This window comes from Gigantopelta aegis, chromosome 3, assembly GCF_016097555.1.
Source record: "Gigantopelta aegis isolate Gae_Host chromosome 3, Gae_host_genome, whole genome shotgun sequence".
Classification (NCBI taxonomy): Eukaryota; Metazoa; Mollusca; class Gastropoda; order Neomphalida; family Peltospiridae; genus Gigantopelta; species Gigantopelta aegis.
This window is the reverse complement of record NC_054701.1, coordinates 71312853-71331008: the sequence shown is the minus strand read 5'-3', so window position 1 is coordinate 71331008 and position 18156 is coordinate 71312853. Positions and strand designations below refer to the sequence as shown.

The 18156-nt window shown below is 37.2% G+C and overlaps 1 protein-coding gene across 1 annotated transcript; it reads left to right on the top strand.

Annotated features, from left to right (window-relative positions):
* The first annotated feature begins 207 nt into the window (after nucleotides 1-207).
* Nucleotides 208-16004, top strand: LOC121369016. Its single transcript, XM_041493814.1, has 7 exons — nucleotides 208-280; nucleotides 2853-2922; nucleotides 4511-4665; nucleotides 7045-7080; nucleotides 7709-7852; nucleotides 10843-10917; nucleotides 15463-16004. Exons 3-7 carry the CDS (start codon nucleotides 4539-4541, stop codon nucleotides 15663-15665), a joined length of 585 nt encoding a protein of 194 aa, XP_041349748.1. The 5' UTR covers nucleotides 208-280; nucleotides 2853-2922; nucleotides 4511-4538; the 3' UTR covers nucleotides 15666-16004.
* The last annotated feature ends 2152 nt before the right edge of the window (nucleotides 16005-18156 follow it).

The following is an 18156-nucleotide window of genomic DNA, read 5'->3' as shown; positions in this document are numbered from 1 at the left end:
GGAATGGCAGTCCTCATTGTGGCGATATAAGATGGATGAAATTTTCAGTAAAGGATTTCCTTGAGAGTGGCTAGCTGTCCTCCCAAAGACGAGGCACTAGATATAGATCCATGGAATCATCCACTATTTTGGCAAATACTCATTCAGCTTTGCATTGTGCAGAGATACGGCCCTGATTTACAGTGATTATGTCATTTTGTCTTTCAGGTTAACTTGGATGTTCCATCAATTGCTTTAAAACCTTTATCAGAAAAGAAGAAAAAACTTATGCAGTTTTATGGTAATTTGTAAAGAATTTTGTTTTTTAAATTTACATAGAACTTTTCCCGCCAAAAATATAAACTGTATATCGTCGCTGAACTAAGAAAACCTTATATGTGCAGTTTTGGCGATTTTGACTTTTTTATTCTTTCAGATGCAGAAATATATTTTCTTTTTTGTTGTCAAAACTTCGTACATGTCCAGCCAATGGAAAGTATGAAAAATGTCAAATAAGTAAAACATGTATTTGAAAACCACTGTTTATCTGTTATGAAAACCTTGTATCTACCAACTGATTATTTTTATCATCATCATATTTCAATCTTTTCTATTGGATAAAGGTAAATTTTTGGTGACCAAAGTGTCTATATTGTATATATGTACATATTATGTATTCAACTGGTGGTCAAGAAAAGCTATCATACCAGAAAAAGAAGTGTAGGCCCACCAGGTATTTCCGTATTTAAGGTCCAAGCTTAAATACACACAAAAAAACCATCTTGGAGAAGATAAAGGTTTATCTAAAATTAAGTCTGGGACTTACATTAAGAAGTTGAATTTTTTTTATCTATACATGGACATATAATAACTAAAGGAAAAGTCCAAGTTAGGATAGCAGCAGACAACATACATGTAATATCATTCAATGATAAGACAACACATGTTTCAATACCATTATGTAGGACAGGAGGAACGGTTATTAATTTTAATTTTAAATGATGAAGGGCAGTGCTTATATATATTCTAGACACCTAGCCGTTTCATAGTCGAGGAAAGGGGAGGAGGTACACCCGATGCCTATAGATATAACTGGGTTATTTTAATGGATAGCTGATGTTTACTTCATGTAAAATTTCAGTTTTTAGGTAAAGGATTCTTTGGGAAGCCACTGCACAGGTTTCACAATATCGAGTTATTATATACGCAACAATGATGTATGGTATCGATTAATATGTAGGTTTATTTGTTTATTTTATTTTATTTCATTGTTATTGTTATTTATGTAAAGAGAGCAAACATGATGATGCATCTTTATTTAAAGTTCTTTTAAAATATCTTGTTATAAAATTTCCTCCAGTTACACAGTAAATAAGATGTCATTTGTTAGCCCAGAGAACATTTCTATTAAAATAGTATCCGAATTTATGCCAATATTCTTAAATGTGGTGAATGTTCCTGTTTTTAAACCTATGGGCTTCATTTCACATGAATCCCAGTAACCGTGGGATGAAAAAAATGTTGAACCTATGAATCATGTCCCAGATTTTAAACATTTTAGTTTTTTCCATGAGACAATTATATTCAGCTGAAACGAAAGGTATTAGTTTGAAAATATTTGTGGATAATCTCCTAAAGAACACATTGTCTAAACCATTGATGAATATTCTTGTTAGTTAAATGGACAATGAACAATTCACATACACATTATATTGTTATACACCCTAAAAAGTGGCAGACAGGCACCCTATAGGAAACCTACCATGTAACTTTTAAGATCTAATATATAAAGTTGATTAAAACATTGACACACCTAATCTATTGGTGACCCGGGGCCAGTTTCACAAAGACATTTACTGTAACCATCTGTTAAGCAATCGCTAGTGAAAATGTTTTCTTTGGTAATTTTTTAAAATAAATTCATTATTGTGCCACATTTTTGAATGTAGCACACAATACTAATGAACAATACAAATCGTCATTTCTAGAAAATACAGTTTTAAAATTTGACCCTTACATGTTGCAGCCTTGTCAAGAAAGTGTGTGGAGAGGAGGCTTTGTTGAACTGCTCCTGACTTAAGCGATTTAAAAACAAAATATTGTCCGGAGAAGTGTTCTCTAAACATCACTTACCACAGTCTAGGCCCCCGCCCCTGCATAATGTCCTGCATATGTACCTGCAGGTCACTTTCACTTTTTTTTGCCAACAGCAGATAAACTGAACAACCTTTATGCTGTTGGTCTCTGACTGATTGGGCAAGACATGTTTATTTTATTAATTTTAATGAGGAATTTCTGGTCCAGCAAAGGACACCTGGCCATGTTTGTGACTTAACAGTTAAAAATGAGTACTAGTAGACATAGCAAGTACGCTAACTGATTCAGGGCCTTGTTCCATGAAGCGATCTTAGTGTTAAGATCACCTCAAGTACATAATATAGTTATTCACCTAAGGTGATCTTAGCACTAAGATTGTGTTGTGGAACAGGGCCCATGACACAATTGAGACTGGGAGTGTTTATAATATGATACACGTTACATGGCTAGATTTAAGTATGAGGGTAATTTGAAAAACAATGTAGGTCTACTGGTCATATTAAATGAAGAAATTATTAATATGAAAAACTAGTAAGTAAAGTTTAATTCAGATTTTCACAGTGAAATACTCGTAAATGACATTTCTGTAATTCAAATTCAGTTAGAAAATTAAATACTATTCATCAGTTTAAAATGGCTTTATTCACCCCACCCCACTTTCAAATACTCTCTACAGGCCCTGAAGTATGTGTATTATAGTGGGGTGGGTTTTTTTGCTGTATATTTGTGTATTAAATATATAGTTACATAATTTTATTTTTTATTTCTATTCCTAGAGATATAGAGGGCAGAACATAATCTGTATAATAGAGGCAGAGGGTTTCTCTGAATTCTACTCGTATCCAGGTAATAATTTTTTGCTTAACTTTAACTTTTGTCCATCATCTTTTAATTACATGCAGTTTGGTTTGTTAATAATAGTTATGGCTTCTACCCTGCACTGAAGGATCCAATTTTATCTTCACAACCACTTATTTGGGAGGTGTGTGCAGGATTGTTTCATTTGATCCATAGGAATAATTTAGCATTTTTATTATTTCTAAACCAGTCAGCTAATCTATCCCAAAGCAAAGTTATTGATGTCAAATCATTGGGAAAAAAAGAAAAAGCAACAAAATCCACCCAAAACAACAAAACGAACAAACAATCAAACAAAAAAATCCATAAAAGTTGTTGAGTTATTTGAAAATTATAACTTTGAAATGTTCATTCTTAGAACTAACAAAAAACATTGAACTGTTAGACAAAATACACAAGTGGGAAATATTTTCTGTATTTCATTTTAGCAATTTATTTCTTCATTTTGATGTTGGAAAAATAATGTCACAAAAGTCATTGTATATCAGTGCTGTCCTAGATGTCCTGAATTATTACACTCACCTATATAGATCATCTTTAATTACACACCTTTTAAATGTAGTACAGAAAGTATATATGATCTTTATCAAAGACTGAGAAAGGGGGATGTAGTGTAGTGTTAGTTTCCTAGAGACATAATGGCAGTTATTATGACATACCTTCCACCCAGAACTCACATCTTGATCACTTAAGTTCATAAATTTACATAAATTGAACCTTTTGAATAACAGTCTCAAATCAGTTTATTCTACGATAATAGCATATCAATTTCTACCAAATTCATAAATTTACATAAATTGAACCTTTTGAAATAAGTCTCAAGTCAGTTTATTCTACGATAATAGCATATCAATTTCTACCAAATTCATCTTTTATTCACATCTGTCAATTTTACAAATGACATTTTAAACCCTGCATGTAAATGTAGATGTGTGCATGTTTTCAAGATCAATGACCACAGCTGGTCTTAGGCTGTGGTATGTGCTTTCCTGTCTGTGGGAAGGTACATGTCATACAAAAGAAAAAATGTAGCGGGTTTCCTTTCCTCTGATGACTATGGGGAGTGGGATGTAGCTCAAGCGTTAGCGTGTCCACCTGTGAAGTGGTTGGTCATTGGTTCGATCCTTCTCAGTAGACTCATTTGCAGTTTGGGCTATTTTCCGTTCCAAACAGTGGTCCACAACTTGTTCATCAAATGCCATGGTATGCACTGTCCTGTCTGTGGGAAAGTGCATATAAAAGACCCCTTGCTGCTTATCAGTAAGAGTAGCCTATGTGGCAGCAGCAGGTTTCCTCTAAAGAAATATGTCAGAATGACCATGTTTGATGTCCAACAGCCGATGATAAGATAAAAATCAATGTGCTCTAGAGGCATCGTTAAATAAAACAAACTTTACTGATGACTATGTGTCACAATTACCAAATGTTGACATCCAATAGCCGATGATTAATTAATGAATGTGCTTTAGTGGTGTTGTTAAACAAAACAAACTTTAACTTTCCAAGATCAATAAAAATGTAATATGTTACAGTGATTAGATAAATTTCTAGTGTTTTGTTTGTTTGTTTGTTTCAGGTTGAGTAATATTAGTTTCTGTAGGCTAATGGCTTCATCGAATAGACGGTCTTCTCGTCGGCATGGTAGAGACATTCCAGACACTGCGATAGCTAAAACATCAGATCAGGACATTCAAGAGATAGGTTCACACACTGCGATAACTAAAACATCAGGTCAGGTAGCAATGAGCATCCTAAATTTCTATCCAGTTATTTCTGTAACAGACCAGAAGGGCAACGTCTACCCACTTTATTCAATCTAATTAAAATTAACTCCACTATTAAATGTGGATCTAACAGCAGCCCGTTGGAGCTCATGTCCAGATGACCTTTCATTCGACCAACCAAAACAGCAAGTTCACCTATTGCATAAATAGTTTAACCTGATATTTTTAGAATTTGTATGCTCCCAAATAACGCTATAAAAGGCGAAGTGTAATTGGTCGATATTTAAATTGTTATTTATAGATGAAATGTCCACGCAATGCTGATAGATCTACTGGATCTACCAAACCAGTAGAGCTAATTTTAATCAGATTACCACTTTATTGTGCACAGCATACTGGAAATGACATACATTGTATTTGAACACCTTTTATTCAAAATTTTCTGAGGGGAGTATGTTCCCACCCCCACCTCCGGGTCATCAGAATGAAAATGCTCCCCCCCTCCCTTCAAATACACCCCATGGGCCCTGAATGGATTGTTCTGAAACTTAGCACAATGATCCTCTGGGGCAGTCTTCACAAACTCTTCTAAAGTTTTGATTGAATTGTTCTGAAACTCAGTACACTGATAACGGAAAGGTATTTTGAAAATTTTGAATTCATTAACATATTTAAATTAAATTTTTAAAGTTTAAAAGAACATATAATATTAAAATTTTATAAGTCTATCTTGTCCTAGAGTTTTCATTGCTATAATTATTCCAATGGACAGTCTCTACAAACCATCAGAGAGATATTGTGGAAAATTTGAATTGTATTCATTTTTTTGTTTTCAATTTTAATTGCAAATTTTAAAGTATTTTCTAAAAGTTTTGATCAGATGGTTCTGAAGATTGGTACTATGATTCTCTGGGGCAATCTCAACAAAACTGAAATATTTTGAAATTTTAGCATTTTTATGAATTTAAAAAATATTTTATTACAAATTTAACATTGAAAATGTGAACGTCTCTATGTAGTATTAGTAGTAGAGCCAATTGCTATACTGATGCCATTCAGTTATAAATTGCTTCACATTTACTTTGTTTGATACCTAATAGCCAATGTATTATTTTAACATTTTATATGTATATATATATATACAGTCAGACCTCGTTACAACAACCATCGTTACTACGACATTTACACCATCAGACCACAAATTGTTGGGAACAAACGTACACCAATGTTATTCTGTTCATGACATCGGAATTCACACCTTCCGACACCGACAGAGCAAATTAGGAACAAACATGCATCCTACATCTGAAAACACCTCTTTACAAAGACATTACCTAATCACAGATATTGTAGCACACTGACAGTACACACAACCATTTGGCATCCTTGATCTCGTCACGTGCCGACAGTGTCAAATGATGTGCAAGTTACCGATGTCACCACTTCATGAGCTACTCTTTTTGATTAGCAGCAAGGGATCTTTTGTATGCACCATCCCACAGACAGGATAGTACATACCACAGCCTTTGTTACACCAATTGTGGAGCACTGGCTGGAATGAGAAATAGCCCAATAGGACCACCAATGGGGATCGATCCTAAACCCACCGCACATAAAGCGAGCACTTTATCACTAGGCTACATCCCGCCCCATCTTCAAACAATCAAGTCTAATAGTTTTATAACATTTTATAAACAAAGTAGGTACCAGTAGGTACCTTGATGTCTTTCGCCAAGGAATGATTAGATTGACAGTGAATGTGTCGTGATTAATAATAATATATTTAATAATGGTCTGTGATCAATCCCCATTGGTGGGCTATTTCTCATTTCAGCATACACCATGACTGGTATATCAAATGCTGTGGTATGTGCTATCCTCCCTTGCTACTAATGAAAAAAGTTTTCCTCTATGTGTTAAGACTATATGTTAAAATTACTAAATTGTGGACACCCAATAGCCGATGATTAATAAATCATTCTCTAGTGGAGTAGTTAAACAAAACAAATTTTTATAATGGCAGTTTTGATATACCAGTAATGACAATTTCAATATTTAACGACAAAATTACCAGGGACGAATGTGGTTGTTGTAACGAGGTTTGACTGTATATGCTCAGGGGGGCAAGTGAACCAGTGTATTTTTGCTGGGTGCCATTAAATATTGATTGATCGATTGGTTCATCCATCCATCCATCCATCCATCCACCCACACACACACACCCACCCATCCATCATCCATCCATCCACCCACCCACACACACACCCATCCATCCATCCATCCATCCATCCATCCATCTATTTGTGCATTCATTTGTTTGTTTGTATGTTTGTTCGTTCATTCGTTTGTTCATTCATAATTTCTAATCTCTTCATGTTTTCTTTAGGCTGGAAACAGCAGCAACAAAAAGGTCATCCACCAGGTGATAAGAGCATGCTTTTTATATGTGTTGAGGTTTTTTATATATAAAATTATGAGACCATTGAACTGCTATGCATAACTTATAACATGCTTTGTGAATGAAATGAAAATGCATGTTAAGTTATAAACTGCTCATCTTACATGTATCTCTGTCATAATTTTGAAACATATTAAGTACATCAAGAAAAGATTTAAAATACCGTAATAGAAACTGAATGCTTTCCAAATCAGCAGATAATTGAGTCCATATGTTTAGGATTTTGTAACCATGTCAACAACAACTATTTATTTTTATTTATATTATTATTATTATTACTACAGTGAAACCTCTCAAAACCAGACTCTCTGTAAACCTGAATTGGGAGAGGGGGGTGTCATTCAAACCCCCTGAAACCCACAGGCAGGATAGCACAAACCATGGCCTTTGTTGAACCAGTTATGAATCACTGGTCGGTGCATAAAGTATAAAGAAAGACTTAAGTCTACAAACAGACATAAAGTCTAGAGTGAAAGAAAACAATGTACCATAGTTATCTGGTAGGATTTCATAAATGTTTAGAAATAATGCTTTAAAAATCTGTAGATTGTTTTTGCATTTGTTAAAAAAAAAAAATGTTTTGATATTGCAGCCGCTAATATTGTTCTTATACAAAACAATGGACAACTTCAAATTGGAAACCACAATATCATGTTTGGAGCATTCGAAGATTCTGATAGTGATGACGAAGGGAATTTCACTCCCAGCGAGAAAGAGGAACTTCAAAAGATACGCAGTGAGAACCTAAATTATATTGTATTCTGCACGTCATATGTATTATGTGTTACACTTGACAAAACAACAGCAAACATGTTCATAGATATAAATTTAGACGTCATGACATAATGGTGACAAAGCATATAACAAAGCACAATGTTTATAAGGTATGTTAACTTTATATACTTTGTGACAAAGCACATAACAAAGCACAATGTTTATACAGTACTGTAACTTTATATACTTCATGTCATAACAAGCATATAACAAAACAATGTTTATAGAGTACTGTAACTTTATATACTTCATGACATAACAAAGCTCACATGTTTATAAAGTACTGTAACTTTATATACTTCATGTCATAACAAAGCACACATGTTTTAGAGTACTGTAACTTTATATACTTCATGTCATAACAAAGCACATAACAAAGCTCACATGTTTATAGAGTACTGTAACTTTATATACTTCATGTCGTAACAAAGCACATAACAAAGCTCACATGTTTATAGAGTACTGTAACTTTATATACTTCATGTCGTAACAAAGCACATAACAAAGCTCACATGTTTATTGAGTACTGTAACTTTATATACTTCATGTCGTAACAAAACACAATGTTTATAGAGTACTGTAACTTTATATACTTCATGTCATAACAAAGCACTTAACAAAGCACAATGTTTATAGAGTACTGTAACTTTATATACTTCATGTCATAACAAAGCACATAAAGCACAATGTTTATACAGTACTGTAACTTTATTTACTTCATGTCATAACAAAGCACATAACAAAGCACAATGTTTATACAGTACTGTAACTTTATATACTTCATGTCGTAACAAAGCACATAACAAAGCTCACATGTTTATAGAGTACTGTAACTTTATATACTTCATGTCGTAACAAAGCACATAACAAAGCTCACATGTTTATAGAGTACTGTAACTTTATATACTTCATGTCGTAACAAAGCACAATGTTTATAAAGTACTGTAACTTTATATACTTCATGTCATAACAAAGCACACATGTTTTAGAGTACTGTAACTTTATATACTTCATGTCATAACAAAGCACATAACAAAGCTCAATGTAAGCATATAACAAAACAATGTTTATAGAGTACTGTAACTTTATATACTTCATGACATAACAAAGCTCACATGTTTATAAAGTACTGTAACTTTATATACTTCATGTCATAACAAAGCACACATGTTTTAGAGTACTGTAACTTTATATACTTCATGTCATAACAAAGCACATAACAAAGCACAATGTAAGCATATAACAAAACAATGTTTATAGAGTACTGTAACTTTATATACTTCATGACATAACAAATCTCACATGTTTATAAAGTACTGTAACTTTATATACTTCATGTCATAACAAAGCACACATGTTTTAGAGTACTGTAACTTTATATACTTCATGTCATAACAAAGCACATAACAAAGCTCACATGTTTATAGAGTACTGTAACTTTATATACTTCATGTCGTAACAAAGCACATAACAAAGCTCACATGTTTATAGAGTACTGTAACTTTATATACTTCATGTCGTAACAAAGCACATAACAAAGCTCACATGTTTATAGAGTACTGTAACTTTATATACTTCATGTTGTAACAAAGCACAATGTTTATAGAGTACTGTAACTTTATATACTTCATGTCATAACAAAGCACTTAACAAAGCACAATGTTTATAGAGTACTGTAACTTTATATACTTCATGTCATAACAAAGCACATAACAAAGCACAATGTTTATACAGTACTGTAACTTTATAAACTTCATGACATAACAAAGCACATAACAAAGCACAGTGTTTATACAGTACTGTAACTTTATATACTTCATGTCATAACAAAGCACATAACAAAGCACAGTGTTTATACAGTACTGTAACTTTATATACTTCATGTCATAACAAAGCACATAACAAAGCACAATGTTTATAGAGTACTGTAACTTTATAAACTTCATGACATAACAAAGCACAATGTTTATAGAGTACTGTAACTTTATATACTTCATGTCATAACAAAGCTCAATGTTTATACAGTACTGTAACTTTATAAACTTCATGTCATAACAAAGCACATAACAAAGCACAATGTTTATAGAGTACTGTAACTTTATATACTTCATGTCATAACAAAGCTCAATGTTTATACAGTACTGTAACTTTATAAACTTCATGACATAACAATGCACAATATTAATATTTATTACCCATGTGATATTTATTGTCTCTTCACATTGTGGAATAAGCCTTTTGAGAGGTCATGACCTCTGATCAGGTCATCGACTGTGTCACACAGTATAACTCTGCATAGATGTTCATACAGTACGCTTACGCATGATTTTTTCAATTCTTATTTTTATATAAAAAAAATACTTGATGTCAATTGTTATAATTAATGTTAGCAGCATAATTGTAACCAAATATATATTTTTTTAATTTTGTTTAGCCATTATAGCCATGAATATGTTTACAATATTATTTGTGTAAACTGCATTGATAGATATGTGGTGTAGGAATGCAAAGTTTCATTGATAAATTAGCTAAATGAAAGTGACCACAACATGATGACATTTGGTAAGTGGCCTTTAATCTGAGCATTTTTATGCCTTGTTTATTTATTTTGGAAATCAATCTGTACACTTTTTGTTCATTGAGGTAAGGTGTAATAAATTAAATATCATAGTTGTTCCCATGTGAGACCATTTATATTACAACCCATGTCTTTTTAATTGTACATCACTTGCTTTTGCTCGTAATATACGATTGAAAACACACTTCTTATAATATAAACAGTGTTACATGGGAACTCGTTTAGTATCCTCTATATACTTCATGATATATTAAACACATATGTTTTTAGCTATAACATTCTATACATCAGTGCATGGATATTTTGCAAAAGGCATTTTTAAAGTCGAATGAGAGTAAGCTCATTTACTATCCTTAGTACAATACTAATTTCAGATTGCAATGATGAGGTAACCAGAAGTCAACTACAGGACATTGCACAGAAAGTTGGTGACCCTTGGAGACTACTTAGTGAGTACTTAGCCTCAATAACTAAGTTCCAAAACATATATAGCTCCCCCTTTCCATATATTTGGCAGACCGATAAAAAATGCGCCAAATTTCCTTCATTCAAATTGCGCACCTTTTTCCCTTTGGCATTAATCCAACGGGACATTCCAAATTCCATAACACCAAAACCAACCCCCTACTTGTTACCGACCCCGGTCAGGCTGCTGGTGCTCTCTTGCACCTGCCAGTGAAGGCTGTCCCCTCTCCCACCCACCCCAACTTGTTCCTGTCCTGGATGGAGGAGCCGGCTGAGGCTGGCACCTGTGCCCATGACAGGCGTGCTCTGAAACAGCTTGCTCTGAATGTGCACGTTAATTCCTATACCATACAATAAATTTCAACTGGCCTCAGTGGCATAGTGGCTAAGCTATTGACCGTAAATCTGGTGGGTACTGGGTTCACCTCTTACCTAGTTTTAATCACTCACTGGAAAGGAAAGAAAGAAACACACTCAACACATTTTATTTATGGTTATATGGTGTCTGACTTATGATTAAGGACCATACAGATATTGAGGGAGGAAACCCGCTGTCACCACTTCATGGGCTACTCTTTTCGATTAGCAGCAAGGGATCTTTTATATGCACCATTCCATAGACAGGATAGCACATACCACAGCCTTTGATGTACAAGTTGTGGTGCACTGGCTGGAACGATAAATAGCGCAATGGGCCCACTGACGGGATCGATGCCAAACCAACCGCGCATCAAGCGAGCACTTTACCACTGGGCTATGTCTCGCCTCTTACTGAAAAGGTGTATAACCCACTACACCAATATCTCTCTCGCTATTAAATAACCACTGACCATTAATCTCTGCCATAGACAGTTAGCTGGGATGTGGGTCGGAGACAGCATACTTGAACATACACGTATACAAGCATGACGATCAAGCTGAAATGAATGAATGAATGAATAAAGTTTGTTTTGTATAATCACACTGCTAAAGCACATTGATTTATCAATCACCGGCTACCTTTTCACTTAGTAGCAAGTAGGGTCTCCACGTTGTGTTTTAGGCCCAGGTCTGTTATTTCACACTAATGGCAGTTTTCTGTTATCGTTTTATTCAAGATTTAGGTTTTCAGTTCAGTTTTATGTTTGTGAAATATCAAGTTAAAGTTCAGTTGACACATGCACATTGTTTTTTAGGCCTAGATAAAATATTTCACACTAATACACAATAATTTTCTGTTACTGTTTTATTCAGGATTTCGGTTTTCAGTTCAGTTTAAGTTTATGAGGTTTAATTAACACATGCCTCAGTTATCTGTCTACAATAGAGGTTAATGGTTAGTAATTAATTGTTATGTGTTTAACACTGGGATCGGTGGCGCATTGGTTAAGCCATCGGACTACAGGCTGGTAGGTACAGGGTTTGTAGCCCAGTACTGGCTCCAACCCAGAGCGAGTTCTTAAGGGCTCAATGGGTAGGTGTAATGCCACTACACCCTCTTCTCTCTCACCCACTGTCCTGGACAGACAGCCCAGGTAACTGAGGTGTGTGCCCAGGACAGTGTGCTTGAACCTTAATTGGATATAAGCACGAAAATAAGTTGAAATGAAATGAATGTGTTTAACGACACCTCGGCACTCTGGAGTCTCTGGAGACTTAACATTATTATTTCAATATTTTGTCTATAGTAAGAAAGGAAACCCACAGTACTTTCAGGGCTTCTAGATTATGGTAGCCCCACTCCCATGGCTAGTGGTATTCATTATTGGGCTAGTAAATAACTACTATTGCCATGCCCGACAGTTAGTGAACTTTTTTTTCAAATGTTGCAGTTAAGTCTATTTTGTAAATATGAATATCCTGCCCCCACCCTAACCCCCCTCCAATGTTAGTGTTTTAACACACTATCTCCCTCTTCAGGTGACATATCTGATTATTACTATTATTTAGTTAAATTTAATTAAAGTAAAAGTAGGGCTAGTAAATTTTTAAAGTCACTGATCCCATGGCTAGTGGATTTTATAAAAATTCTAGAAGCCCTGGTACTTTGCTATAGACAGGACAGTAAATACTGACTGGGTTGTGAGTCACTGTCTGGGTCATGTGGCACTGACTGTTGTGTGGCACTGACTGGGTTGTGAGTCACTGTCTGGGTCATGTGGCACTGACTGTTGTGGGACACTGACTGGATCGTGGGGCACTAACTGGGTCATGTGGCACTGACTGTTGTGTGGCACTGACTGGGTTGTGTGGCACTGACTGTTGTGGGACACTGACTGGATCGTGGGGCACTAACTGGGTCATGTGGCACTGACTGTTGTGTGGCACTGACTGGGTTGTGGGGCACTGACTGTTGTGTGGCACTGACTGTTGTGTGGCACTGACTGGGTTGTGGGACACTGACTGGATCGTGGGGCACTAACTGGGTCATGTGGCACTGACTGTTGTGTGGCACTGACTGGGTTGTGTGGCACTGACTGGGTCATGTGGCACTGACTGTTGTGTGGCACTGACTGGGTCATGTGGCACTGACTGTTGTGTGGCACTGACTGGGTTGTGTGGCACTGACTGGGTCATGTGGCACTGACTGTTGTGTGGCACTGACTGTTGTGTGGCACTGACTGGGTTGTGGGGCACTGACTGTTGTGTGGCACTGACTGTTGTGTGGCACTGACTGGGTTGTGGGACACTGACTGGATCGTGGGGCACTAACTGGGTCATGTGGCACTGACTGTTGTGTGGCACTGACTGGGTTGTGTGGCACTGACTGTTGTGGGACACTGACTGGATCGTGGGGCACTAACTGGGTCATGTGGCACTGACTGTTGTGTGGCACTGACTGGGTTGTGGGGCACTGACTGGATCGTGGGGCACTAACTGGGTCATGTGGCACTGACTGTTGTGTGGCACTGACTGGGTTGTGTGGCACTGACTGTTGTGGGACACTGACTGGATCGTGGGGCACTAACTGGGTCATGTGGCACTGACTGTTGTGTGGCACTGACTGGGTTGTGGGGCACTGACTGGATCGTGGGGCACTAACTGGGTCATGTGGCACTGACTGTTGTGGGACACTGACTGGGTTGTGGGGCACTGACTGGGTCGTGGGGCACTGACTGGATCGTGGGGCACTAACTGGGTCATGTGGCACTGACTGTTGTGTGGCAATGACTGGGCCGTGGGACACTGGATCGTGGGGCACTGACTGGATCGTGGGGCACTAACTGGGTCATGTGGCACTGACTGTTGTGTGGCAATGACTGGGTCGTGGTGGGGCACTGACTGGATCATTGGGCAATGACTGGGTAGTGGGGCAATGAAAGGGTCATGGTGGGGCAATGACTGGGTCGTGGGGCAATGACAGGGTCATGGTGGGCAATAACTGGATCGTGAGGCAATGACTGGGTCGTGGTGGGGCACTGATTGGATCATTGGGCAATGACTGGGTCGTGGGGCAATGACAGGGTCATGGTGGGGCAATGACTGGATCATGGGGCAATGACTGGGTCATGGTGGGGCACTGACTGGATCATTGGGCAATGACTGGGTCGTGGGGCAATGACAGGGTCATGGTGCGGCACTGACTGGATCATTGGGCAATGACTGGATCGTGAGGCAATGACAGGGTCATGGTGGGGCAATGACTGGATCGTGGGGCAATGACTGGGTTGTAGGGCACTGACTGGGTTGTAGGGCACTGACTGTTGTGGGGCACTGATTGGGTCATGGGGCACTGACTGAGTCATGGGGCACTTAGTGGATTGTGTGGCACTGACTGGATTGTGGGGTACTGGCTGGGTCATGAGGCACTTAGTGGATTGTGTGGCACTGACTGGATTGTGGTGGGGCACTGACTGGATTGTTGGGCACTGACTGGGTCATGGGGCACTAACTGGATTGTGGTGGGGCACTGACTGGATTGTGGGGTACTGACTGGGTCATGGGGCACTTAGTGGATTGTGTGGCACTGACTGGATTGTGGTGGGGCACTGACTGGATTGTGGGGTACTGTCTGGGTCATGGGGCACTTAGTGGATTGTGTGGCACTGACTGGATTGTGGTGGGGTACTGACTGGATTGTGGGGCACTGACTGGATTGTGGGGTACTGACTGGGTCATGGGGCACTTAGTGGATTGTGCGGCACTGACTGGATTGTGGTGGGGCACTGACTGGATTGTGGTGGGGCACTGACTGATTCATGGGGCACTGACTGCAATGGGGAAAAGCTTCATGGATCCACCAAGAGTGACCCTTCATGCCCAGGCACACATTTTTCTTTAAAACAATATACTGTGGATAGCTGTATCGTATTCATATATTTTACATATCACGTTTAGCAACAGTTGATCAGTTTTAAACGATTGATAGATTCCAAGCTTGCACTAAGTTTATGCCAGTATTTTGTCCTAAATTGTCTTTGCTGTGAATAATAAATATTTGAAAAAAACGAGAGCGGATATTTATGTTAAATTTGACATCTACTCTTTGTCACCAAACCACTGTTGATATTAATGTTACCTAACAGTTTGTCTTGTTGTTCTGGTTCTAGTGAATTGTCTTGGCATCCCTGGATACAAAGTGGACCAGTGTTATGAGGAGAATTACCATTCAGGCATGGATGAGGTTAAATATCAGTTACTGCGACACTGGAAGCAGCAAACCGATGAACCAACAGTGGCCAAGTTGTTGAAAGTGCTGGAGCAAGCAAGACTGATTCATTTGTGGGAATGTTTGAAACCAGAAGAGGACTAAATGTTCCAACGAACGATAGCGCCAGGTGTTCCAAATGAAGTTCCTGACCCATGTCACAGATGAAACATTTGCTACAATGTCAATTTTTCCATCTTACACTGGTGTAGTCAGCAGGACATCGTGTCTCCATTCTAATTATACAGAGCATATGGAATGGAGAACATGCCTAATTCTAGGCTGTGCTATAAATAGTTATATCTACTTTGAAATATACCTTGCAGGTTTGACATCTGAAACCTTTATAGCGAATCGTGATGTGATACTGAACAAAATGTTGCCTGAAACTGTACATAATAATAATTATAATGCTTATTTTTTGAAATATAAATACATAAAGTGTATTTCGTGAAGATTTTTAATATAAAAATTTTTACGAAGCAATATGTGAAAATATGGCTTTCAACATTGATGACTGATAATGGGTGATAGATTATATCACTGGTTATTTGGTTTAATTTGGAATAGTTGTTAATGAAATTAATGTTGTTGTGACTTGCATAATAATTCATAAGCTTTTTTAGACATTAATAGTTTACAAGGATGTAATTCAAGCATGAATGTGTTCCATTAAACAAATGTTTGAACTCTACCATTCCTATAATTGTATTAACCTTTTGAATGTAAATATTTACCCTGTAAAATAGCTGTACATCATAAAGCTGGATAGATTGTACAAAGTGACCAGTCTGTTATTATAACCTTTCAGTTATACAAATGATGTACAAGTGTAATTCACGGGGTTGGATACAAAGTTTTCTATGGTGGGGGTTCCAGTTTGAAACAAGAGCACCAACCAGTATAATATTCCAAAGTATTATGTATATCAACCAAAAAACCCCATCAAGCCAACCTAGATATTACATGCTTAACTAAAAATTAAAAAAGAGAAGATTTATTAGTGGAGGCACTTTAGAGTTCAAAGGAAGCAACTGTAACAGAAAAATAAACCTCCACTGAGGAGATTTGAACCACAGACTCTCAGTATGAGAGTCCAGCGCTCTACCAATTGAGCTAATAAGGAAATTCCCACTAGCTACTGCCAGTAGGAGCACTTTATACCAACACGACTACACAACCATTTCTGAATCTGCACCTGTATACAGAACCTGCATAAAACCAATTTTATTTCGTATAGACCCACTAAAACAAACTGGTGTTAATACAGGGACAAATACTACAAGTTAAGGGCAACTATTAATTTTCACCCTAATATATTTGTAAAAATATCAGGATAGGAAGGAAGGCAGGAAATATTTTATTTAACAATGCACTCAACACATTTTATTTACGGTTATATAGCGTCGACATATGGTTAAGGACCACACAGATATTGAGAGAGGAAACCTGCTGTCACCACTTCATGGGCTAATCTTTTCGATTAGCAGCAAGGGATCTTTTATATGCACCATCCCACGGACAGGATAGTACATACCATGGCCTTTGTTACACCAGTTATGGAGCACTGGCTGGAATGAAAAATAGCCCAATGGGCCCACTGATGGGAATTGATCCTAGATCAATCAGGCATCAAACGAGCGCTGTACCACTAGGCTATATCACAACAGTGACAGATAAAAAGAAGGTTTCAGTCATGGCTAAAACATTGTTGCAGATTGCATGTCCATCAGCCTTTACTCACAACTTGTTTGGTTGCTGGTGGAAAATGTGCTGATAAAAAAAATCCAAAATTGTTTGACTTTCTAAAACTGTTTTTCCTGATTAAGCAGACACCTGTCTGAGAACTGCATGATGCATGTGAAACTCATTTTTTTATGTTAACACTTTTCATGTATGAATTGAGTAGGGTGGGTATAAATTGTGTTGGAATATTGCTTTGGATAACCAATGTATATTAACCATGCCACAAGACATAAACTGAGCATTCTGGACTGTGACCGAGCCCTGCCATGGCTGAATGATGGTGTATGCATGAGATAAGTAGTGAGGTGCCTGCAAGTGGGTCATTCCATTATCCATTAACTGCACAAGCATTTCCATACCACTGGTACCACTGGCACAGCAGATTACATGTAGCTACCCCACTCCAAATGCAGTGTTTGTGTGGCCCTTAACTTCTTGTGACTAGTGATCAAACAAATGGATAAATTAACATTCTTGGATACTGCAAAAATGACGAAACCACTTTGCCTTCTTTCAGGATTCAAGGATATAAACAAATTGTTTAAAGGGACAGACCCTAGTTTCAACCCGCGAAAATTGACACTAAATTTATTTAATCTACAAATCTGTAACACATTTGGATAAAGATACAATTGAGTGAAACTGAGTCTGTGACTTTGAAATGTTGAAATACCCTCTAAAAATAGACTAAACCTCGACTCCATAACTGTTACTTCTCAGATGCACATGCAGTTTTAAAAATATGATAAATACATTTTGTGATATTGGAAACACCAGGAAGACCAAAAACACTTCGAATGTACGGTAATTGATAATCTAAACCATACAGTCTAAGTAAAGTATGATTTCA

Excerpts from the sequence above, each read along its gene's own strand:
- LOC121369016 (XM_041493814.1), top strand. The coding sequence starts at position 4,539 with ATGGCTTCATCGAATAGACGGTCTTCTCGTCGGCATGGTAGAGACATT. Across the intron at positions 4,666-7,044 it reads TGCGATAACTAAAACATCAG|GCTGGAAACAGCAGCAACAA; the intron begins GTCAGGTAGCAA and ends TGTTTTCTTTAG. Across the intron at positions 10,918-15,462 it reads TGACCCTTGGAGACTACTTA|TGAATTGTCTTGGCATCCCT; the intron begins GTGAGTACTTAG and ends TTCTGGTTCTAG.